Source organism: Seriola aureovittata, chromosome 9 (assembly GCF_021018895.1).
Source record: "Seriola aureovittata isolate HTS-2021-v1 ecotype China chromosome 9, ASM2101889v1, whole genome shotgun sequence".
NCBI lineage: Eukaryota > Metazoa > Chordata > Actinopteri > Carangiformes > Carangidae > Seriola > Seriola aureovittata.
The window spans coordinates 525,550-550,420 of NC_079372.1; the positions used below are offsets into that span (position 1 = coordinate 525,550).

General features: G+C 39.9%; 2 protein-coding genes across 2 annotated transcripts in view; one reads left to right on the forward strand and one right to left on the reverse strand.

The window, feature by feature from the left end:
• The window catches only part of gnas (GNAS complex locus), a 33,280-nt gene extending 31,109 nt beyond the window's left edge, over window positions 1–2,171 (reverse strand). Inside the window, exons 1-2 of the mRNA XM_056384516.1 lie at window positions 1,694–2,171; window positions 704–1,559 (exon numbers count right to left, since the gene is read on the reverse strand). Of these exons, the coding sequence (XP_056240491.1) occupies window positions 704–842 (139 nt within the window). The 5' untranslated portion in view covers window positions 843–1,559; window positions 1,694–2,171. The remainder of the gene's footprint in view (window positions 1–703; window positions 1,560–1,693) is intronic.
• Window positions 2,172–15,819: 13,648 nt separating this feature from the next.
• Window positions 15,820–24,871, forward strand: part of si:dkey-11f4.7 (piezo-type mechanosensitive ion channel component 2) — a 49,195-nt gene continuing 40,143 nt past the window's right edge. Inside the window, exons 1-12 of the mRNA XM_056386106.1 lie at window positions 15,820–15,883; window positions 17,505–17,600; window positions 20,730–20,831; window positions 21,045–21,090; window positions 21,481–21,640; window positions 21,730–21,943; window positions 22,103–22,316; window positions 22,873–23,050; window positions 23,585–23,683; window positions 23,916–23,957; window positions 24,085–24,214; window positions 24,329–24,483. Coding sequence (XP_056242081.1) covers window positions 15,820–15,883; window positions 17,505–17,600; window positions 20,730–20,831; window positions 21,045–21,090; window positions 21,481–21,640; window positions 21,730–21,943; window positions 22,103–22,316; window positions 22,873–23,050; window positions 23,585–23,683; window positions 23,916–23,957; window positions 24,085–24,214; window positions 24,329–24,483 — 1,500 coding nt within the window. The remainder of the gene's footprint in view (window positions 15,884–17,504; window positions 17,601–20,729; window positions 20,832–21,044; window positions 21,091–21,480; window positions 21,641–21,729; window positions 21,944–22,102; window positions 22,317–22,872; window positions 23,051–23,584; window positions 23,684–23,915; window positions 23,958–24,084; window positions 24,215–24,328; window positions 24,484–24,871) is intronic.

Here is a 24,871-nt window from a genome sequence, read left to right on the forward strand (position 1 = left end):
ACACTCTTATTTGTCTCTTATGTAACGTAGAGACCCAGCCCACCTCCAGTTCACTCTGACAGACACACACAACCACATGTTCATTTCTTCATCAGGTACATTTTAGTGTGTTTTCCTTTGCAGTCACATTATCTCAAGGCTTCAAACCCACAACCTGACATGTAATGTAACACTTGTGTTAGTTTAGCCAACTTTTACCTGCTTTCAGGATTAGGGCTAAATGAGTGCTGTAGGCCGTGCTGTGTTTTCCCACTGATGTGGTTTAAATGGACGTTTAATAAAAATAAATAAATAAAAAACATGCATGAATTAACTGTAAATTCCAATAAAAAACAGTTTTGATTGATGTCTGTTTGCTTATTCTATGATGACCACTGACAGCAGTTTACCCACCTCACATATTTACCTCTACATTGCTGTACACTCTCAAATCAACCTGTGGACTTTGTTGCAGCATGTTTTGGTGTTGTTAGTGGTAGACTGCCAGTTTGAAAACAACATGCTGAAAACCCAGGACAGTGCTGCATTTTCAGCCTTATGCAATGGCAAAGTCACACTGTTGACAATGTTTCCCAAAACAACATCCCAGAAGGTTATAGAGGGAGGAAGCAGAGCCTCAACTGAGCAGACTGAGGCCTTGTCTGTGAAGCAGCAAGCAGAGAAAGCAAAAATGAACAAAAATAACATACATCATCAAACTCACCTAGAAGTAGTAGTCTGTGTGTTGCTCTGTATATCTGTTTGTCTTTTTGGAGCTGCTTCTCTATCTTTTTGTTTGCTTCTCTTTGTGCCTTCTCTTCATTTCTCTGGTCTTCGGTCTTACTGTTGCCCAAACAACCCATCTTCCCGCAAGAAAAAAGAAAAAAGGGGGTCCAGGGGAGGAGGAGGAGGAGGAGGAGGAGGAGGAGGAGGAGGTGGTGGAGGAGGTGGAGGAAGAACAAGAAGTAGAGGTGGAGGGGGGTATGTAGAAAGAAAAATAAATAAATAAACTAAACTAGTCTAGATCCCTCGTTTGACCCGTAGATTTGGGAGCAATGTCACCCACATTTACACCGTTCAACGTCCCCGGTCTGCTCCAAACACTGTCCGCGGTGCAGCACTGGATAAATTATGTGTCCATAACGCGTATGTTGCTGTCAGAGAAGGGCAGGATACTGTTGCTGACGACACCGAGGCCGCCTTCTCAGTTTGCTGAACCCTACTCGGGCTTTTTCCTCCTTCACATGCACTGTAGTTTTTGTTTAGTTTCCCCCACACTCCCCCCGTCACCTGTGTAACGCTGAGAACTGTAATCCACACTTCTGTTAAGACACCAAAAACCGGGGTTTCACCTCAAACGGAGGCAGAATCAACAGCCTAATTTGCATCTCCAAAAGCCCGGGTCTTGCGTCTCACTGCTGCCCATGACAAGAAGCCGAACACGGCGTGTCCGAAAAGGTCGTCCGTGTTGTGGCGCGGCTCGTTTCCTCGTCTCCCCTCATGATAAACGTTTTCAGAGGTGAACACTTATGCTATCAGCCTGTTTCTCTGTCTCCCCGACCACTGTCTACGTCGGGGCCCTGCAGGACAGGAGGAAGGAAAAGAATATTTACACACAAACGAGCTACATGTGTGATATTCTCATTGCTTCCGTCGCCATCCGGCTCCTTTCCATTCTCTGCATCAAATCAACCCTAAACAGCTCCGAACTCACTGCGGTCGTCTTTTCGACAGGATCCCCACCACCTCCAATTCCGGAGCAGTCCAATATATCCCGGTTTGTCCTCCTTATTTGTGATGGCTCTTCCTCGCTGTTTTCTCCTTCAAAGGGCCTTCTCCCTCTCTCTCTCTCTCTCTCTGCCCCTCTCTTTTGTTGCTGAAATGTGTTATCAGCCCCTCACATCACCACCGAGCCTCCAAAACTGCGCACCGATATTGTTTTTTTTTTAATTGCCGGCTCGGCCCGGATGAATGTCTTCAAGAAAAAAAAACTTAAAAAAAAAAATGAAAAAGAAAAGAAAAAGAAAATGCCACCAAGATGTGAAAATCCCTCGAAATGTATCCACGTTCCTTGCAGGTGAAAAAAGCTGCCCCCGCTGTCAGGCTCAGTTTTTATAGCCTACATACAGCCCATGTATATGCACACACTTTCATGTAAACATACAGACACACACATATTTAAGTATATATATATATACACACATACATATATATGTATATATATATATATATATATATATATGTGTGTGTGTGTGTGTGTGTGTGTGTGTGTGTGTGTGTGTATGTATATATATATATATATATATATATACCTCTTGAAATCCGGGGTGGGTAAATAGGCTACAGGAGACTGCATGTGCATTTACATTAACACAAAATAGGACACGGGGTTGTTGTAGCAGCACATTCCCACCACGAAGGCCGCTCCCCTCCTGGCCGCTGGTTGTGGAAGGTGAAAGACAGAAATAACCAATTCTTGGAGGTTATTATGTTCTCCCTTTCTCTCTCTGTCTCTCTCTCTGTCTCTCTCTCTCTCTCTCTCTCTCTCTCTCTCGCTTTCTCTTTCTCCGAGAATGGTAGCTCACATTGAGGAGCGTTAAAACGAGACGGGGTGGGGCCACACGACGCTCATTGAACCCTGGGAAGGAAGGACCGAGAGAGGAGGAGAGGAAAGGCCGCTTCGCCTCGTCACGTGGCCCGGGCGCAGGGTGGCGTCAGCGTCAGCCATGGACTGTATATAAAAAGGCGTCAGCGCGGCTCTGCATAGAAAACGGCGCCCTCTTCAAAGAAAAAGGCAGCACACGGGTCGGAGGGTGGGAGTCATGCACAACAGCCGGGTCAGGGGCTCTTACATGTCTCTGAACAGCCAGAGGAGGGAGAAATAATCAGATCTGTGACTTTTGTTAAAGTAACACAACAACAATGTATAAATACTGTGTTCAAATATTTCGAATAGTGGAAGAATTAGCGGCAAAATGTACTTAAAGTAACATAAGTAAAAATAGGTTACTCGTCATGCAGAATGGCGTATTTTATATATTATAATTAAGCATTAATGTTCAAGCATTACTTTAATGTTGCAGCTGGTGAAGCTAATTTGAACAACTTTTTGCTGGGTATCTTCAGGGGTGGACAATAACAAAGTACATTTACTTCAGTAGCCTACATATATATATAATAGGCTATAGGCTATATATATATATACTGTGTATCTGTACTTTCCTTGAGTATTGTTTTTTTGTAAATTAGTGACTTTTACTCCAGTACATTGAAAGACAAGTATTGTACTTTTGACTCCACAAATTTTTTATGAAGGACTCTTACTTTGAAGCAGAGCTTTTACTCAGTGAATTTATTTTATTTTATTTTACAAATGTGATCATAGACCATAAACTGTGTTCATCACAGACAGGAGAAGAACCAAAACGATTCTTTACCGGAGCACCACAGCATTATCTGAAGTCCATGTTGGAAATATTAGAAATAAAGAAAGATTCCTCTCATTTTAAATGTTACCTGTGTTTACCACAAAAAACTTCATCACTGCCTATAATAAAGAAATATGAAAACAATACCTCCTTTTGTTGATTGAGTTGTGTTTTTATGACCATTTATACAAGCTTTTTATTCTACAGGTTCTACAAGTAAGTTAGTTCTGTGGAACAATACAACAATATAATAATATTATAGTAAATAAAATCAAGTACTCCAGTACTTTAACTCTGACTGAACAACTTTCACTTGTATTGGAGTTGGTTTTGACCAGAGGATACTATGACTCAAGTAATGAGGTGGTGTACTTTGTCCACCTCTGAGTAAGTAGTAACTACAGCTGTCAAATAAGTATAGAAGAGTAAAAAGTACGATACTTCCTTTGAAATTTGGAAAACAGGTCTAGACAATCATAAAATGGAAATACTCATGTAAAGTACAAGTATCTCAAATTGTAACTAGGTACTGAGTAAATGTACTTTGTTAAAGTACATTCTACCCCAGCTAATGAGACTTGGAGCTGCTAGCGGTTAGCATGCGACCGTACTATCAGAGTTTTCACATGTCATTGCAGTGACTGTGTACATCCCCCCCTCGGCCGTCGCCGCTGCAGCCACAGACCAGATCCATAGTGTTGTCTCTCAACTCCTAAACCAGCACCCCCATTCCCTCCTCCTCATCTCTGGGGACTTCAACCACACGTCCCTGTCCTCTGCTAATCCTACCTTCACCCAGTATGTGGATTGTCACACCAGGGACAATAAAACTTTGGACTTGTTGTATGCTAATATCAGGAATGCATACACCTCATCCCCCCTCCCCCCGCTGGGACGCTCAGATCACAACCTTGTCCATCTGATCACAGACTACACCCCTCTGGTGAATAAACAACCACCTGAGAAGAGGTCTGTGAAGGTGTGGTCCGAGGAGACCAGTGCCAGACTCAGAGATTGCTTTGAAATAACAGACTGGGAAGCACTCTGCAACCCCCACGATGGCGACATCGACACCATGACCCACTGCATCACAGACTATATTAACTTCTGTGTGGAAAACACTGTGCCCTCCAAGTCAGTACGCTGTTTCGCCAACAATAAACCCTGGGTGACCTCCGAGATTAAGGCCCTGCTGAACGAGAAGAAGAGGGTCTTTAGATCGGGGGACAAGGAGGAGCTGCGCAGAGTCCAGAAGGAACTCAAACAGAAAATCAGGAAAGGGAAGGACTGTTACAGACAGAAACTGGAAGAGCGGCTAGTGCAGAATAACACCAGAGATGTCTGGAGTGGACTGCAGAACATCTCTGGCCACGGAAAAGGAGTGAGGAGAGACCTGAGCTGTGGCGACAAGAACTGGGCCAATGAACTGAATCTGTTCTTCAACAGATTTGATTCTGCCCCCTCCCCCCTTACCTGCCCTGCACCCTCTTCACACCTCCGTGGGCCAGCTCGCCCTCCCCACCAGTACAACTGCCCCCTCTCATCCCCCCACCACCCCCATATCCTCACCTCAGTCATCTTCCACCCCCTTCTCCATAACAGTTGATCAGGTGAAGTGTCAAAGGCCCCAGGCCCGGATGGCATCAGCCCCAGATTACTGAAGGACTGTGCAGATCAGCACTGTGGTGTGCTCATGCACTTGTTTAATCTGAGCCTGAGTCTGGAGAAAGTACCGGCCCTGTGGAAGACCTCCTGTGTGGTCCCGGTACCTAAAACCCAGCGCCACAAGGAGCCTAACCATTTCAGGCCTGTTGTCTTGACCTCTCACCTGATGAAGACTTTGGAGAGGATCATCCTGAGTCACGTGAGACCACTGGTGAGCAAACAGCTGGATCCCCTGCAGTTTGCTTACCGGCCTAGTGTTGGGGTGGACGATGCAGTGATCTACCTACTGCATAGATCACTGCTACACCTGGAGGACAGTGGGAGCACTGTGAGGGTCATGTTTTTTGACTTTTCGAGTGCTTTCAACACGATCCTGCCGCCACTGCTCAGAGTGAAGCTGGAAAGTGTGGGAGTGGACCATTACCTGGCTGCATGGATGACTACCTCACCAACAGACCACAGTACGTGCGGCTTCGTCACAGTGTGTCTGATGTGGTGCTCTGCAGTACAGGTGCCCCCCAGGGTACGGTGCTCTCCCCTTTTCTCTTCACCCTGTACACCTCGGACTTCACACACAACACCACACACTGCCACGTCCAGAGGTTCTCTGATGACACAACCATTGTTGGGTGTGTTTTGGAGGGAAATGAACTGGAATACAGGACAGTCATCAGGGACTTTGTCAGCTGGTGCAAGATCAACCAGCTTCAGCTAAATGCCAGCAAAACAAAGGAGATGATTGTGAACCCCAGGCGGAAGACATCCCACTTCACACCAGTGAACATCCAGGGACTGGACATCGAGGTGGTGGAGAACTACAAGTTCCTGGGGGTTCACCTGAACAACAAACTGGACTGGTCCACCAACACCCACGCTCTCTATAAGAAGGGTCAGAGTCGCCTTCACTTGCTGAGGAGACTGAAGTCCTCCTGTGTGGGGCTCTCCTCAGGACCTTCTACGACTCTGTGGTGGCCTCAGCCATCTACTTCCTGTGGTCTGCTGGAGAGGGGGCAGCACTGACAGGGATAGGCAGAGGCTCAACAAACTGATCCGGAAAGCGAGCTCTGTCCTGGGCTGCCCCCTAGACTCCATTGAGGAAGTAGGTGACAGGAGGATGTTAGCTAAGCTGACATCCATCATGAACAATACCTTTCACACTCTGCATGACACTGTAGGGTCTCTGAGTAGCTTCTTCAGCAGCAGACTTTTACATCCTCGCTGTAAGAAGGAGAGGTTCCGCAGGTCCTTCATTCCAGCAGCTGTAAGACTCCACAACTCCTGCTCTTCCTGACCATGTGCAAACTTGCACTTTTTCATGTACATATCGTGTGTATTGTGTATATTGTATTTATTAGTGTATATTTGGTGTATTTTTGATGTATATTTCCATAGATGTTTATTCTATAGATGTTTATTTTCTGCTGTGGTAAATGAATTTCCCAGTTGTGGGATTAATAAAGTTAATCTAATCTAATCTAATCTAATCTAATCACACAGGACATGACAAACTCTCCAACACTAATCCAAATTAAATGCACTCACATTACTGACATTAATAAATAACTTTACATAATTAAACATATGACTAAATATACTGATTTAAAGAACATTGTGAGATGTGTACTTTGCAAATATGCATTTTTGTGTATTTCATTTGATCATGATTGAAAATATTGGCCTGTTTTGCAACTGCCACCCATATCCACAGTGAGAACGTGAACCAGGAACTTCACACTGTGAAGCTGTCATGGTTTGCCATGGCAGACACTTTTTGTTAGTTTTGTTTTGGACTTTCTCACTTCCTGTTTTATTTTGTAATAAGGTTTCCTTGTGTGTCTCAGTGTTTTGCTTCCTGTCTTGGTCTTGTTTGTGTGGTGATTGTCTGCCCTGCCCTAATGTGTTTCACCTGTGTGCGATCACCCTTGCCTCCTTTGTCTATATAGTCTTTGTGCTCCCCTTTGTCAAGACAGTTTGTCTGTTTATCCCTGTTGTCTCTCTGTTGTTCTCTGGATCTTGTGTGAAATAAACCTGTCTGCACCGTCCCCAATGTGTTGGCTGCATTTGGGTCCTACTTACCTCAAAACCGTGACAGAGGCAACAACAGAGCCACTGTACCTCTCTCTTTTTACTGTCAAACAAATATTATTGTGTTATTAGAGTTTTGGGGACGTTTTAGTATTTATACATACAATGTAAACAAAATGATTTATACGACAGGATGAACACTGCACTTGGTGGCTACTTAAAGGGATCAGTGTGTGTGCACAACGTAACCAGCCAATAGATACTGTCTTTTTCATTCAGACCTAGCAAGTTTGTCCAGATTGTGGTTACTAAAGTTTGTGCAACAAGATCTTTGTGAAGCTTATGATATTCAGTTTTTGCTCCCCAAATGACAGTTACCCATAGCCATGATATACACTCTTCATATTAATCTCACAATTGGAAAATTGGAAATTAAAGCAACAAGGTCAGAATCTTTAATATCGTCAAGAGGTTATCTAACTATTTTTGCACATTTATCATACTTACAAACCTTAAATGTTTATAATTAATGTCAAAAGAAGTAGTTATAATAACTAAATGTTTATATACAAATCATATATGAAGTTATTTTTGTCATTTAAATAAATTAATGAATGAATATGCAACTGCTAGAATGATAGTAGGCCTAGTTACTTCCTGAATGGGATTTTACAATATTTTATTGGGATACATATAGAAATTCTATAAATTTAAAACGGTATCAAATTAATTGTGCTATTGAAGAAAAGGTTTATAATTGTTACAGGAACAGTTGCTGTTAGGTCTCATAAACACTAGGTGGTAGCATTCTTTTAACTGAGCAGAAAGGTCTGGGTTAATTCATTAGCAGCCAAATTATAAATCATACATTTCAGAATATATAAAAAGGCATTTTTGATCAAAATGTATGTGAAATGACTTTGAAAAGTAAAACCTGCTGCCTATTTTTTGTCTAAATACTATAGAATCTTCTTTGAGGTGAAGCATCAATTATTAGTTATAATTATCATTTGCAGCAGTACTACAGTGTATGTCCATGTCAGACAGAAGCCATTGCCGAACAGGTCAGAATTTAAGTAGAAGTGTGTAGTGGACTGTGAAACTTAAAAGTTATTTATCATTATGTTGTGATTTTAAATAAAACAACTTGAAAATTACTGGAGAAATTTTGAATGTCCCTGTTGCTTGGTTTTTGTACTTCACTCCTCTTGTTTCAGTCTGTACAAAGGACGTTACTTTCAGTCTCATTCATGTTGTGGAGACTTATCCTGACACTGACCTCAGTCACTGCAGTTGTCCCTCAAAAGCCTTTTGAAGCTGTCACGACTGGCCAAAATAAACTGACACTAATGGTCTCAAACCCAAATTTTTCCCCACAACCATATGTATACACAGATGTACATGCTCTAAAATAAGTTAATCTACAATAAAGCTATACCCCATATAGACGATAGCTTCTAAGATCGAACTTTTATGACCTAACTTACCTCTTAACTTTTTGGGACTCTTACTTTGGAAGTGTCTGTGCTTCTGTGTTTGGCAGTATAAATTGCATAAGGTTTTGTACAACTGAGCCAATAATTCCCTCTTACCATTTTGAGACTTTTACTTTGAAGGTTAATCCAATTCGTGGAGATGGTGTTTGTGTGTTTCTGTCAATATATATGTGTGTGTATGTGTGTGTGTGTGTGTGTGTGTGTTTGTGTGTAGTAGTAGAGCTGCATCTTTTTACCTGTTTTAGACTCTTATTTTGAAGGTGAATATCAAAAAAGTAAGATGGTGTTTGTGTGTGTCTATCAATATGCTGGTGCGTATTGTTGTGTGTGGCAGTAGAGCTGTCTACCATAGAGCCTCCAAAAAGCTTCTGTTGCCAGGTTGAGACACTTATACAGTTAATATCCACATGGTGGTGATGGGGTTTGCGTGTCTTTTAACCTTCAACAGCCCTTTGAAGTTGTCAGGACCGACCAAAATGACCTCGCAATAATGGTTTTTAACCAAAATTGTCCTCACAATTATAGAAAGACATGTACACACATGCAAAGAACCACCCATCAATACATAAGTACCCGCAAATACATGCAAATACATGCAAATACACTGTGTTAATTTATCTTACAGTTGCTCTCATACCTGAGTTAAAAGGCCAAGAATTAATGAGTTTAATTAGCCAATCAGAATCATCTTTGCCCATTTCTGCCCAGTAACACCTGCTCCTGAATTTGTATTGCAGTCAATGGGAGAGGTGGAGGGTACTCCCATCACTTCCTCAAAAACTGTAAAATATATTACAATGAGACCAAAACTGGGTGATGCAGGACTGAGTTCACAGTTAGCTCAGATTAGTCAAGTCAAGTCAATATTTATTTGTATAGTGCCAATTCACAACATAAGTTATCTCAAGGCACTTTACAAATAGAGTAGGTCTAAACCTTCTCTTTATAATATTATTTACGGAGACCCAACAATTCCCACCAAGAGCAGCACTAGGTGACAGTGGCAAGGAAAGACTTCCTTTTAAAGGCAGAAACCTCGAGCAAAACCGGACTCAGGGTTGGAGAGATAGAGAGAGAGATAGAGAGCAAGACAGAGAGCAAGAGAAGGAAAAGAACAAGAAAGTTCAATTATAGCATTATTAATAATAGTGATAGTAACGGCAGTAACAGCAATAGTAAGGTGATGGCAACTGTAGTGCTCCTAGTGATAAAAATAGAAATGACAGCTAATGACATTAATAATAATCATTATTAATTATAGTAAATTTTAGTCCAGTTAGTGAGTGGAGCTGTGCCTAAAGACAGCAGACATCGCTGAAGATGTAGTAAATATAACAATCCTCTACAGTGAAGTTAAAACAACACCACACCAAACCAGAGAGAGGGAGAGACCAAGAAGTTAGTGCTAACTGCAAAGCTAAAGTAGCTAGTAGATCTGAACAGCATGTAAACAACTGCAGAGTATGTGAAAGTCGCTAAAAGGAGAAGAGAGCTCTGAGTGCTGGAGGAGAACTAGTGGAAGTTTAAATGTACAGCAGGTAGTTAGACACTGTGATGAATAAAACAGAGAGTGAAACAAGTTCTCTTCAGAATAAGCGGCTACAACACAAGGTCAGCTAGCCGGTTTTTCCAAGCTACAGGAGTCACAGCTAACTCTGTGAGGAGAACAAAGCCAGACAGGACTTTACTCCATCAGGAAGCCACCCAACTCACTGGACTTTACAACAACACTGGAAAGGACCTCTTTGTTTTGTTCCAAGGACTGGGTAACGTTAACTGACCAGACCTAACCTCTTCTAGCATAGCACAGCACAGCTAAGCAGCAGAAGTCTTAACTTCATTAATGTACCTGTTGATTAATGTCTTGTTGTTGCAATGTTTTCTTAGGTTGTGGTCAATCATACAGTTAATTGAGTACTTGTATGTTCACACGCATACCTGTAGTATGTCTCTTTACATGAGCTAGGCTAACATAGAAACTCACACCTTCCCTTCCTCACACACTAGGTGGTCTCAGCGGCCATTTTGAGTAGTTTCTTTGTTTACCGCCATCTTGGGTAGGCTTCTTTGTTCAGGTTATGTGGTCACAGTGACCACTTTGAATCGGCCATCTGCTTTTGTCTGTGTCCCCACAGACTATTAATATTCCTCAGGCGTAACTCGTCCCGCAGCTTTGAGAAAACCCCGGTAATATATACATCAAAACATGCGTCTTGATCCCGAAAGAGGTGCTATGACTTTTGGTGTTAAAATTCCAATTTTCCCCAAAATTATTCCCAAAATACTGGGAATAAATAATGCATTAGGAATGCATTGGAATTTTCTTTAAAAACCCACAAAATTTCACCTTTTTTCTACAAAATTTCACCTTTTTTCTGAGTCACCCAACTCTCTCATACCTGCACGTAGAAATGTGATTCAAACTATAAAACGGAGGAAAACTTCTGCTCTCTCCAAAACACAACAACTGTTTTTACATAACATATAAACTTTTCAAACTATGAGCACTCAAAGGAGTGAAAAGGAGACAAATAATTCTTTCTCAAAATGTAGACATAGTTGTTGGGATTCATAAAATGTAACTTTGACAGGCAGGGTCTGCACAAAATTTAAACGGGGGTGCCGAGTCCAGCAGCAATACCTGTCTCACTCTCATTGACACCTAATGTAATTGTATTTTTTTTTCAAAAGAATCTCTCTCTGTCTTTGCACTGAGCTTACTCACTCATTTTAAGGAATATCTGAATAAAATAGAGACTGTAGAAACTTCTGGCTTCAGTGTCTGTCACGGTGTTTTCGTTTTTTGAAAAGAAGTAACGGTTTTCTCATAATTTGCAGTTGTTTGAAGCCATGTAGAAGCCAAATTCTGAGCAGATTTTCACATTGCCATGGCAACGGCAGCTTCTGACCTGTGTGTGTGTGTACATGCCTAGCAACCAGATAACCAACTCTCCAAGCTCTGCTAGCTTTACATTAGCCGCATGTTAGGTTTTAAATTACATTTAGTTAGGTCTTAAATATGTAAGTCCATTTACTGCTTCCTTCGTTGCTTTTTGTTTTGTTTTGTTAAAAGAGTGAATGAAGTTGTGACGGTCTCCGCTGAGACAGAGGAGAGGAGAAGCTACTAGCCCTCTCTCGCTGTCAAAAGGTTATGCTATTGCTAAAGGTTATTTTTTACTGCTTCACACACTCTAGCCAACTGACGCTGTCACTCTAACTTTGAAGAAAAAGTGATTTCCACTCCTCCTTTGAGTGCTCATAGTTTGAAAAGTTTACATGTTACGTGAAAACAGTTGTGTTTTGGAGAGAGCAGAAGTTTTCCTCCGTTTTATAGTTTGAATCACATTTCTACGTGCAGGTATGAGAGAGCTGGGTGACTCAGAAAAAAGGTGAAATTTTGTGGGTTTTTAAAGAAAATTCCAATGCATTCCTAATGCATTATTTATTCCCAGTATTTTGGAAATAACTTTGGGAAAAATTGGAATTTTAACACCAAAAGTCATAGCACCTCTTTCAGGGTTCAAGACGCACGTTTTGATGTATATATTACTGGGGTTTTCTCAAAGCTGCGGGATGAGTTACGCGCCAAAATTTGGCGGAAGAATAATAATTGGAGCTGAGCACCCGTGGCACTAATAAGTATGCAAAATAATAATATATGCCTTCAATGCTATTGCATTGCAGGCACATAACAAGATATAAACATTTTCTGTTTGTTGAGGCAAATAAAGTAAAAATCTTCCTGAATCTTCAAACTCCACCCAGCTACATAAGAACACAAGCAAACAGGACATACCATCCTGGAGCATAGTAGCATGGTTTGTCTCGGTAACATTAAAAGCGAAATGCATCTGTGAGCGGACTACAATCTGTGCCAAGCTCTGTATTTGAATTCCCCCAACTGCCCTCCAGGCTTTGTGGTGGGTTTTATTAATAAGTGTTGTGCTGACCTTGTGCTGTACACAGCATGAGGCCAACTCAGAGGAATGTTAGACTGACGTGAAATGCATTTCTGCCCACCTCTTTTCCCCAGCTTGCTTTTGCACGTTATGTAATCCATAAATTTGTCTGTATATGATTTGTATGAAGCCATTATTAACAGAGACACAAAATAGGAAGACACAAAATAGAAATTTTAACCTTTCATCTGAAAAACCTAAGTCTTATATTAAACCTGGGGCCAACTTTAAAACTTTGAAACTGTAAATCTGTTAATTGTCTTCCCGCTAACATTCCTTCACTCCATGTCTATGCTTGTTTTGAAAACATTAGCTATGTCAGTGTATTTACAGACACTTTCTATGGTCTGTATTGTTAGTAGATTCAACATACTATACAAATTGCAGTGCCCTACTGTAGACCTGTGTTGCTTCCTATTTAGCTAGATACACACTTTATCATGAATGCTTAAGACAAAATCTGCCTTTGAACTTACTGTGTAAACACATATATTTTTCACATACTAAATATGCACACTAATGCTGCACATGCTGTACAATTTGAATACTGTTAGTGTGTAGTATTACCAATTTGGACACAGCATTTTGTGTTGTAGTAGGTGATGGGGAGAAATGTAACAGTGATGGAACTTGGCAAATGACCGTATAATATGTAAATGTTAGAGGAACTGATGTGAGACTGTTCCCGGCAACAGATCAATATTGGCTCAGTCTGGTCTCAGGTCTTATGGGAGAAAGTTATGTCCTACTTGTCATTCATCCACCACAGCTCAACCAACCTTAATCCTTTCTGCTTCAGTGTTTAATGATTACCTGACGGCGCCAGACGTTTAGCTACAACACTACTGTGTATGTGCGTATGCCATGGCACATTGCAACAACTTGCGCTGTCCTGTCCTGTTGTTTCAACGGTGCAATAAAACAGTTAGGGAGCCATGGAGCGAGCGCACGCACGCACGCACGCACACACACACAAATGGACACATAAAAAGGTAGAAACGTAGACAGACAGACAGAGAGGCAGATAGACACAGTTCCATTCGGGAAACATTTGGCTGTTAATTTCAGTTTGAAATCTATCTGATTCCACATTACATATATTCTAATTGGCAGACTACTTTTGGAGCTCATTCTAATTGGTGGATTACTTTTGACAAGAGTTTTCCAGGTGCTACATTTTTCAGAGATAAAGAAAGGTTTGCAGACAGACAGACGGACAGCATTGTCATCATGGCAACCTCTGAGTGCAGGGAGGGGATACACACACACTTTTCTCACACATCACCACACAAGACGCTTTTACAGCACGTCCACTCGCAGCTTTTTAACTGCACTGTCATGAGATGTTAGCTGCCTACTCAGCACTCATTCTCATCATAATCAATGTTGATCTACTGCTGAGGAGTAATTGAGTATGTGTTGTTTCCCTCTCATTGACTCAAGGGGTTTATATGTCCACAGAGGAGCATCTAATAATCTACAGGCAGAGGAATTTAGTGTCATGGTGATTAAATAGATTTTTTACGTTTTGCAGACTGAAACAACTGAAGTTCATTTTTCCTAGTTTCCCTTGTTAAGTTGTGTAAAGTTGCTTCTGTTCGACACCACTCAAAAACAGTTTGTTGTTCAATACAACAACAGCAATGAGGGCTCCAACCAAGGAAACTTACATTATCAAATAATATGCAGATTATATTCTCAATTAATCAATTTGTAATTTGGTGAAACTTGTTAAAAAGGCCCATCATCATTTCCTAAAGCCTATAAAGCGATGACACAAATGGCTGTTTTTGTACAGCAAACACTCCAAGTAAGACTTAAGAAAAGCAACAAATCACCATGAATAACGAGCATTAACTTTAAGATTTCTTTGCAAAAAAAAATCACTTAAAATGATTAATTGATTATCAAATAGCTGTCAATTATTTTTCTAATCTTACTAATCCATTAAACAATTAATCATTGCAGCACTAGTCACAAGTGTTACTTCTGCATACTTCTGTACTTCATGCAGCAACCTTGTAGGGTAACTGAGGTCTCTGCATGAGTCTGAATTAAAAAACATGATGAATTTTTATGTTTTCTAACCCCAACTTTAGTCATTTAGATTGTCGTTAAGGAGAATGCATTTTGTGTGGTAACTGCTTCATAACAGATTTTACAGCATCCAATACATAATACTGCTTGAAGCGGCTGTTTAACTTAACACACTCTTGTTCAAATTTCTGTCACTGGTACTAAAACAGCAATAAACTGATTTCCCCAACTCACTCCTATCGGTTTTATATAGACACAGTCACAGCTGCTAGTTTAGCTGATTTATGTTGTTGGTTCTTGTTGCCAAAAATGTCATTTGACACAAAAACAGCATACTATGTTTTTCCAATGTTTGGAATAAAGTTAATGTTTTTGCTAGTCTCAGTCCTTGCATTGATCATTCCTCTGTAGTCACACCAGCTCTTAATGGCCTCACAGCCATGAATATTAGATACACTTCCCTTCACCCCTCAGCGTAAATGTGATGAACCAGCCTGACGCGGCTGAAAGGAAACAAACAAAGTCCTGTGTGACTGTTGTGGTTTCAGATATAAAGGATTCAGACTGCAGTCTCAACATGATAAAAAAAATGCCTGCAAGCACATGCAGAATCAAACACTACTTTGAAAAAATACTTTTTAGCACAATCATAGTCAACGCTGCCATAATATTGTGTGTAATATTGTGTCATTGTTTCTCTCAGTTGTTGCTGTTTGTCTGGATTTATGTATTAGCGGAAGCATGTTTTTCAGACATGTAATGATATCTGATATTCTCCTGTGTGAGATTAGCCTCAATATGAGCATAGTAACAGAGATACTGGGTTACAACCCATTATGTCAAGGAGAGACAGAGAGAGAGGTGAGGGAGGGAAAGGAGGGTGTGACAGAGATGCAAGCAAAGAGCAGAGGGAGTCATCTTCCTCACACAGTTTTTAAATCAAGACTCTTTGCTCTCTTTCCTCTAGTTTTCTACACAGTGCTGGTTGTCACTGGACTCACATTATATCTGTCTTGTTATAATTTGTGTGTTGGACTCAAGCTACTTCTCCTGTATTTTCCGTGCTCTGTTGGAGGATGCTTTGACCGAGGCTGCATTCTTCAGAGACATGTGTGAGCAGGTTGGAGTTTCCCTTTACATTGCTAAGATATTTCCCTATATGTGTGGACATCTGAGGGGTGACAGTGTCTGAAGGAGCTGTGTGGGTGTCTCTGACACAGAGGAGGAGACATGGCAGGGGATCTTGTGGTTGGGATGATCTATAACTTGTTACTACCACTGCTCCTGCTGGCTGGTGAGTTTGATATCTCATTGTTTTATTCATAAACATTTTTTTGTTGACAGGAAAGACACTTCTGGTGCATCCTTCAGGAAAGAGGTCATATTATGTAAAGTATAAATATACAACTGTTTCAGATCTTATTATAGTTGAGATCAGAGTAAGACGAATCTGTAGGTGTCTAGTGGCAACGCTGTACATGCAAAAATACTGAATAATATGCTTTACACTTTTTGTGTTTTACAAACTGTTAAAATTCTCAGGAACATGAAAAAACAATAAGAGAAAAAACACAAAGACAATATGTTTGTGTACTTTCTCTTTGTCTGATTGCAGACGTTGGTGTGTCTCTATTCCATCTCACACACTTGAGAAAAATTTTTTGTTTTTGTTTTGAATGGCAGAAGCTGATTTCTTAAGGCTCTTAAACTTTTATACATCTCACTCTTACTATTTCTTCTATCAACCAATTAGTCTTTAATTTTTTCCCCCACAAATTGCTTTCTGCTGTGGCATTTATTCCTGTATGGTATCCGCACCGTATTATAATTCCTCTTCTTGGTGGAAGAAAGTTAAATTAAAGGTGGTGTATCGATGAAATGGAGTTATTTAGTAAAGTTAGTACATGTGTACTTATACTGTTGCAGACAGCTGTCACAACACCAATTCAGTTTCATAGATTAATTTGGCTTTATCTGAGGTGCATTCATATCTTATGGGTCTTGAGTATAGCTGTTGCATGTTGCAGCATTTTGCAAGAATCATTGTGTTCTGACTGAGATGCTATGCTGACCAAAGACACCAAATTTACCTCAACAGTATTTCTATTGTGACTGAATAGTGAAATGTGCTGTTTTATTGTTGGCATAGACACTATGTGAGCTTTGTGTTTGTATCCATGGCTGTCACTATTTGCTACAAAATACTCAATTTGATACTTAATCTATATATGATCGCACAAAGTGAATTTCCTCACTAAGTGCACATTTATTGAAGAAGATGGTCATAATTTGCTGGTGGGATAAATGTTTTCAGAACTTCAGACATGTTACAGGTTGCTGTTAATGTGATATTGTTGTAATGGATGGATAAATATATCCCTGTCCTTTCCCATATCTTATTCACCATATTAACAGTTTGAGCTGTAGATAGATAGATAGATAGATAGATAGATAGATAGATAGATAGATAGATAGATAGATAGATAGATAGATAGATAGATAGATAGATAGATAGATAGACACTTTATTTATCCCCTAGGGGAAATTCATGTCTCTAGTAGCTGATTGGTAATAATAATAACAGATAATAATAAATAACTAATACATTTACATTATACAAACATTCTTCAGTCATTGTTCGGTCTAACACTCAACAATGTTTGTATAATGTATAACATTTTTATTTTAAATTCTAGTCAACATCTTTAAGTTTTTTCAAAAGTTGCAAAAGAGAATAGGCTGAATTTTAGAGAAATTTGTTCTTTGGTTGATTTTTTATTTGGTGACTTTTATGTGATATAAAAAAGACTGCAAAAATAAAAGGTGGTAAATGATTTCTGAGGGAACAGCTGAGTGAATTAAAACCTTTTCTATAAAACAGATGAAGTATGTGTATTCTTTCCTCTGCACCTCAGCCTCTTCGTTCCGCTACAATGGTCTATCAGTGGTGTATTTCCTGTTTCTGCTCGGACTACCTCTGCTGCCGAACCCCAGCCTGGTCACCATGAAAGGTGAGAGAGGAATAATGACATCATATTTATGGTTTCATGCATTTTTGGTTTGACCCAAATTCCAAAGTGTATGATTGTGCAGACTGGAAAACTGTTGACAGACACTTGTCGGGTTTGAAATTCATTTATGTTCTTTGCCTGGCTTCAGTCATTTGTGTCTGGAATTTAAGATGGTCGCATTCAAATGAGATGATTCAACTATGTAACAAATAATTATCAAAAAAAAAGACAGAGAAAAATGGTAATTTCCCTCATTATTAAGGTAGTATAGAGAAGAGCAAAACCTTTACTATCGTGAAGCAAACATTTCTAGTGATATTCTATGTTAAAATCAAAGTAATGTATATTTTGTGCAGTTTTGTGTGTTCTGCATCACTGATCTGTGTCCATAAAAACATAATTATAACTAAGTTTGACTATACACACTATACACTATACACATATGTTCTTGCAAAAAGTGTGTGTGTGTGCGTGTGTGTGCATGTGTGTGCACGTGCGTGTGTATGCATGTGTGTGTGTGTGTGTGTCTTCTCTCTACTGATCACAGCATTCTGATGAAGTATCTGTGCCCCCCCCCCCCCCCCCCCCCCCCCTAAGTACTTTGTAAAGGGGATGTGGTTGGAAGGGTCAAATCAATTATACATAGCCTGGTAACTACAGTGAGGAATTAAAAGATGTGGTGTCAGCATTTTGACAGCATTTTTCTTCTTTTCCTTTTCCATCCCTCCATCTAAAATTGTTTGCTTAGAAATCTTCACAGATTCCAGTTATCTTCATCTCCCTGATATGGGCTAAGTGGTCAAGTGTGTACATCCTGTGTATGTGCCTTTGTTTCATGGGTTTTGAGTGTCCACCTATACTTGTGAGTGTCTATGTATGTGATTATGTAACTGTCTTATTGGGAAGCAGAGAGGTTTAAGTGAAACAAAGCTTTTAGTAAAAAACCCTGGTCATCAATAGCACATTGGCTGGCTCAGCTAAGGTCGAGCCACATCAGCTATTCATGCTTTTGTATCGCTGTTCTTTTTATTGCAAGTGTCGAGATTATGAACCAGTGCATTTATTTGAAAACACTCAAATTCATTGCATTTGCATTGCTTCAGCATCCAATTCTCATCTTAAATGACGCTTAATTAATGTATGGCACAGAGAACTTGTGGTTTTTAATTATTTTTTTGTCTCTACTCAAATACACACTGTTTGGTTAATAATTTGTCTGGATACGTGCCGTCTGTGATGTTCATTTGAACATTTTTAGTTTGAAGGGCAGTTTAAACTAAACCAGTTGCTAGGAAAATGAGTATTGCTGATATGTATCGCTTCTAACATAACACCATGACTCTCCCTCTTTCCCTCTTTTTGTTTGTCTTTGCTCGTTAGCAGAATGAAGAGGTGCAGGGGAGTGAGTGGACAATTAGTTAATTGATTGCAGATGGCATCGTTCTGAAGGATTAAAAGACATACAAATAAAATGTCAAAATGAAACACTAATAAGATGTAACAAGCCATACTTTATATAAAATTATACAGAACTATAAAAAATGTGTTCTTCATTAGACAGCAAACAAACATAGTTATAGCCTTCTTAGAGGCTACACCTAAATTATGATGCAATCAGAAACTGCACATATTAGATCCAAAATAAATCATGCTTAGATATTATTATACTATTACATCACATTAAACTCTTATTACAAACTAAATAGGTGACTCTAATATTCTGTTAGACACAATTTTATAAGATCATTGAGAAATAAAATACAATGTCATATCAGATCCAAAATATTCTATTCTACAAATTATGCTGTAACACATCACAGTGAAAACGTCCATCGTTGACCTATGATAGCTTCATTGATAGCTTCAAAATTAGTTGGAAAATATACTTTGGTGGCCATTAATATATATATTGTGCGGCCGCACAATAAAGTGTGTGGGGAACTCTGAACTGTGTAACAGGAAGTCATGCTATAACAACAGATGTAGAAGCCAAACAATATCTCAAACCTAAGTGCAAATCCTTTATAAATGTTAGTATTACTTTGTTTTACTTATACATACTGTATATACATACATGGAGGGCTGCAGTACATGAGTTTCCCAGTTAGTGGTACTCATGCAGTTTAGAATAAGTGGAAAATATCTTATTACACAAATTAACTGACAGTATTCAGCCATTTTTGAGTCTGGGAAGTACATCATTGTTGAACAGCATATTGATCAAATGTCAGGTTAGATATGTCAACCATATCTCTCAAGTATGAACAAGTGAGATATTAGCAAGTTATTTCTGTCAGCTGGTTCAGTCAGCTATGTAACAATTACATCTGCTACTTATTGGGTATGATCACTTAGTAACAAGTCATCTCTATGTAAGAACTAGTTTATGTGGTACAACCTGTTTTAATCTAGCAAACGCTTAACGTGATAACTACACTAAAATTGAAATTTTCGAACAGCTGGTGCAATTGGATCTTGGTTTCTATCCATCACCTCAGGGGCAATATAATCCAATGAATATTTGGCTTCTTTGTAAGAAACTTCAGTTTAAATACTCCAGACAAAAAACTAGAAAGTAAATGTCTCACTTTAGCTGACTTATTGAAAATATTCTCACATTGCCTGGTGTCGAGGTAACAATATTCTCCTGAAAAATGTTTTAAAGAGAAGTTGCAGATTGGTCCATTACTGTGTGTATATGTGTGTGTATGTGTGTGTGCATGTGCGTACTCAGATTAGATTCCAAAATCTTGTGTTGGTGCTGTTTCTGTATAACCAGATGAACACAGTAACAGAACACAACAGAGTAGCATGTTTGGTTTATCAAAGGTTATAATTTCATTTCAGTAATTTAGTCAGGAGAAGAGTAGAGTAGAATGGGATACCACATACACATGGTTTACATGAACACAACATAAAAAAATGCTTAAAATAGTTAAAAGTGTGGGCTGCTCCAATTCAGAGACAAAATTAGCTAGAGATTATTTTTATTAGTTAATTTGGTGGCAGTTAAAACTCCAACATTCAATGTCACTTGATGTTCCTTTAACATCAGTTAGTTCTGAATTTATCAGTGAAATGACTCTGAAATGTATTTGTGATTCTGTCACTGTTTGCTGCTCTCTTCAGGTAAAACGGGGCAGTTTCTGCGGCTCATCATCTGCACTAGTGTGATCTTTCTGAACCTGCAGTGCTTCATGCAGATCCCCTTCGCCTACATCCCTCCACACGGTAAAAGCAAACTTATGACAATTCTCAGAATAAGAGAGGAAAAATGTCACCCGTCCTGTGAGCAGACTTCAAGGAAAATTAGAAATAGTGTTTGACTGTAAAAAAAAAAAAGACAGAGAAATTCAAACATCGTGAGCTGCGATGTCAAACTTCCAGGAACTAAAAAAAATTGCTTCTCCTCGGCTTAATAACCAACCATGTGTTTTTTAACAGTTAGCGGCCACTGGGAAGATGTGCTCTACCATGTGGGCATTGTAAGGTATGGGTGCACATTTGACTTACTTATTTCAATCTTATTTTTATATCCAAAAACTTTGAATCACATCTACTTTACATTATGGACAACGATGTTCTGATAGGACCAAACTGCAATTCAGTTGTGTCAATTTCACAGTATGAAAATCAACTTATTGGAGGTTGGAACTTGAGATTGAAATCAGTCACAAATAACATTTAATCTATTTTGTTGTAAGTGTTTCATGTAACACAGCATGACTGATAGAATGCTGACAAAAATAAAGGCAAATAATTGTTTATTGCAATGAATTACCAATTCTTAACAAGTCTCAGAAGATAGATTTTTACACCTGTGTTGTATGAATGGAGATCAGATGAGATCAAGCCTTTGGTAATGCTTGCATTTGTCCAGATTCAGCGCAGTAGATCCAGGAAACATTGTGCGTCTCCTTGTCCCAGACATCGGCCTCGTCTTTTCTTCCCTTTTCATTCTGAGGCTTTGCAAAAACCGACTACGCCCGGCTCCCCAAGTTAGTCTCCATGAAAATGGGATACTCCCATCTGACCCTGAGGTAACTGCAGGCACACTCATCATCTGCTGTAAGATCATGCTTTGTTAACCTGCAGTGATATCAATCTGATCATTTCATGGGTGTGGCAGGATATGGAGACCTCTGAAACAGAGTCTGAGGGAGGAAGTGACACAGAGGACTCGTCTTTTGATAGCTCAGATGAGACTACAGCGCCGGTTCAGACGGATCCACCCCAGTTCATCCAGAAGCTGATAGTGTTTGCAGCCGGACTGAGACTGCTCCTGTCAGTAATCATGAACACAGCAGGGAAAGTGGTGGTGACCTTACTGCTGGCACTGGCAGGTACACTACAGCAGCTGGCACGCAGGTGTATCATAGTTTTACAATGTCCAGACATGTTCCCTATTTCACCTTTTTTTTCCCTCTTGCCTTGTTACACTGTGTTATCTGTGTGTGTGTGTGTGTGTGTGTGTGTGTGTGTGTGTGTGTGTGTGTGTACAGGTATCACACTGCCCTCCCTCACCTCAAGTGTGTATTTTGGGGTGTTTCTTGGGTTAGTATGGTGGTGGGTGTTCAGCCGCTCCATCAGCCTGCTCCTCTTCAGCTCCCTGTGTGTGATGATGGCCATCTTCAGCGGGGGACACTTGCTGGTTCTGTACCTCTACCAGCTGCCCCTGTCCCAGCAGCTGGTACCTCCACAAGATGTCTACGCCAGGTACAGAAGCAATTATACAGTAGGATTTGACCAACAGAGTTATTTATATCTGATCTGGTCTCTTTATTAAGCTATTAGCAATTTGGTGTTGGTTTCAGTCTTATGCAACTCTAACACAAGTAAAAAATTATTGGCTACGATTTTTCTGTTAATTACTCAACGAAAGTACAAACATTTGACTCGACACCTTGCACTAAATCATTTTCCACATGCTTTGGCTGAGACCCTGTGAAAAGTAAACTGAAAGAAACTCTAATTTGTTCTGGATTTATCTTTAATGACCTCAAATGTGGAATTATTACCATTTCACTTTGGCTTTTTCAAAATACATTAATGTCATAGAGGGTAGGGTGTGAAGCTGCGAAAAGGCACATATTCAGGTACAAAAGATTAACCCAATAAGTATTTTCAAGTTGACTTATCTCTTTTGCACTCTCATTATTTAACTGCATATAAGCTCATATTTATTCTAGTTCCTCTTTTCTTCCTATCTCTCTCTCTCTCCCACCCTTTCACCTTACATTCTCCCTTTCCACACTGTTCCCCATCTGCACAGACTGTTCGGCATGACAGGTGTGATCAGAACCAATTCTTCAGACCGGCACAGTCTTGGTCTGCACCCACATGTCGCCTGGCCTGACTTTGTTAACCCTTTGGTTCTGCTGCTGCTGTACTACACACTGGTGGCTCTGCTGCACAAAGGGGTCCACATCATGGAGGAGGTTTGTTTATGTGTGTGTGTGTGTGTGTGTGTGTGTGTGTGTGTGTGTGTGTGTGTGTGTGTGTGTGTGTTTGTGTATTGGAAAAGCAGAAGTTAGATATTGTCTGACATTGTCACAAGTGTGATATTGGTGCTTCACAGGAAATTTTATATAGGGTTACACATACATGATAGGTTTGATAACATCAGGTTAACTATAGTGACCCTGCATGATAGGTTGAAGATGCACCCTGAAATTGTGGGCTACATCATTCTTCACAGTCCTCCATTTTTATACAGTTTGGGCTACTAAAAGAAACTATGAGAAACATGAATTTAAATGAATGAATTTTTATACAATTTTATACATTTTAAATGTATTGGAACTTTTAAATGATGAACATAACCCAACCACAACATAACCCATGCTGAGTCAAACCTATAACTCGGCCACTTTTTGACCCAACACTGAATTAGCAAAAAACCCCAGATTGGTTCACTTTTAACCCAGCAGTTTTAAGTGTATTAACTTACATGATTGGCTTTTCATGGTTACTATGCGTCTCAGGATACTGTTGATGGTGGGGAGTCTGCGAGTCCGGTAGAAAGTCCAGACGCTTCTCCAAGCCTCTCCAGGGTCCTCTACATATCAGGAGATAAGCAGGAGGTAACCCACACACATGGGTATTTTTCTCCTTAATTGCATTGTTCGGTCGCAGGAATGTTGTTAATGTATTTGGCTGATTGTAGGACTGGTTGCTTGTTATGTCGGTGACTGTTCATCCCAGAGATGAAAATAACATCAGCCATGTTAGTTTAGTTTTACTGCTGTTTCACTGCTGGTCGTCACATGTCAGCATTTCAAAAGACATCACCAACTCAAGATTTTCTTTTTTCAGCTTTTGAGCAGCACAGATGATGAAACGTATCTTCCTGATGAGGTGAGCCATTTTATTGCTAGATAATGTTTTTAAGATTGATCACATTTTTATGATTAAACATGTGACGCATTAATAGTGTGACTTTCTAACAGTTTTTTTGTATAATGCGCTCGCTCTCTTTCTTCAGCCAATGATCTTAATGATGAGCAGTTCCTGGCAAGATGTCCATAGAAATGATTTGGAATCTCTCTTAGGAGGGGCAGGTTACACAAACTCTTACCCTCCACCACAGTATGAATGCAAAGACTCACCGCCACATGGTAATCACATTCAGCTCAACAACTCAACAAAGAGTTGTCTTTGATTTAAAAAAAAAAAAGTAATCGGCCTAATTCTGTTTGACCTGTTTACTTAACTCTTTTATTATATACTTTCCTTTGAAGGCGGGGAAGAAATAGAGGAGAAGAGTGAGGAGGTCCCGAAGAGTCCAACAGAGACTCCCCCTCCTTCAGGTCCAAGTGGTCTGGTCTTCTTTGGACAGTTGGTGCAAAAACACAGCTATGTCAGCGCCCTTATCATCATGATGGTAAAGTAAATATACTGATATTGATTATTATTGAAGCGCTGCCTTTGACGCAATTGATCATTCCATTCTCCTGCACCATCTAGAAACCTGGGTTGGTTTTAAGAGAACTGCTCTAAATTTACTATGTTCATACCTCTCCAATAGAACCTTCTCTGTTGTCATAGCAAATGCTTCTTCCTCTGTTGCCCATTCTAACTGTGGTGCTCCTCAAGGTTCTATCCTCGGCCCACTACTATTTTCGATATACATGCTTCCTCTCAGCCAGATGATTCAGAACCATGGTATCTCTCACCATTCTTACGCAGATGATACACAGCTATACATCCCGCTTCAAACCAATAACCCCAGCAGCCTTGATAATCTGTTTGCAAGCCTCAGTGATATTAAA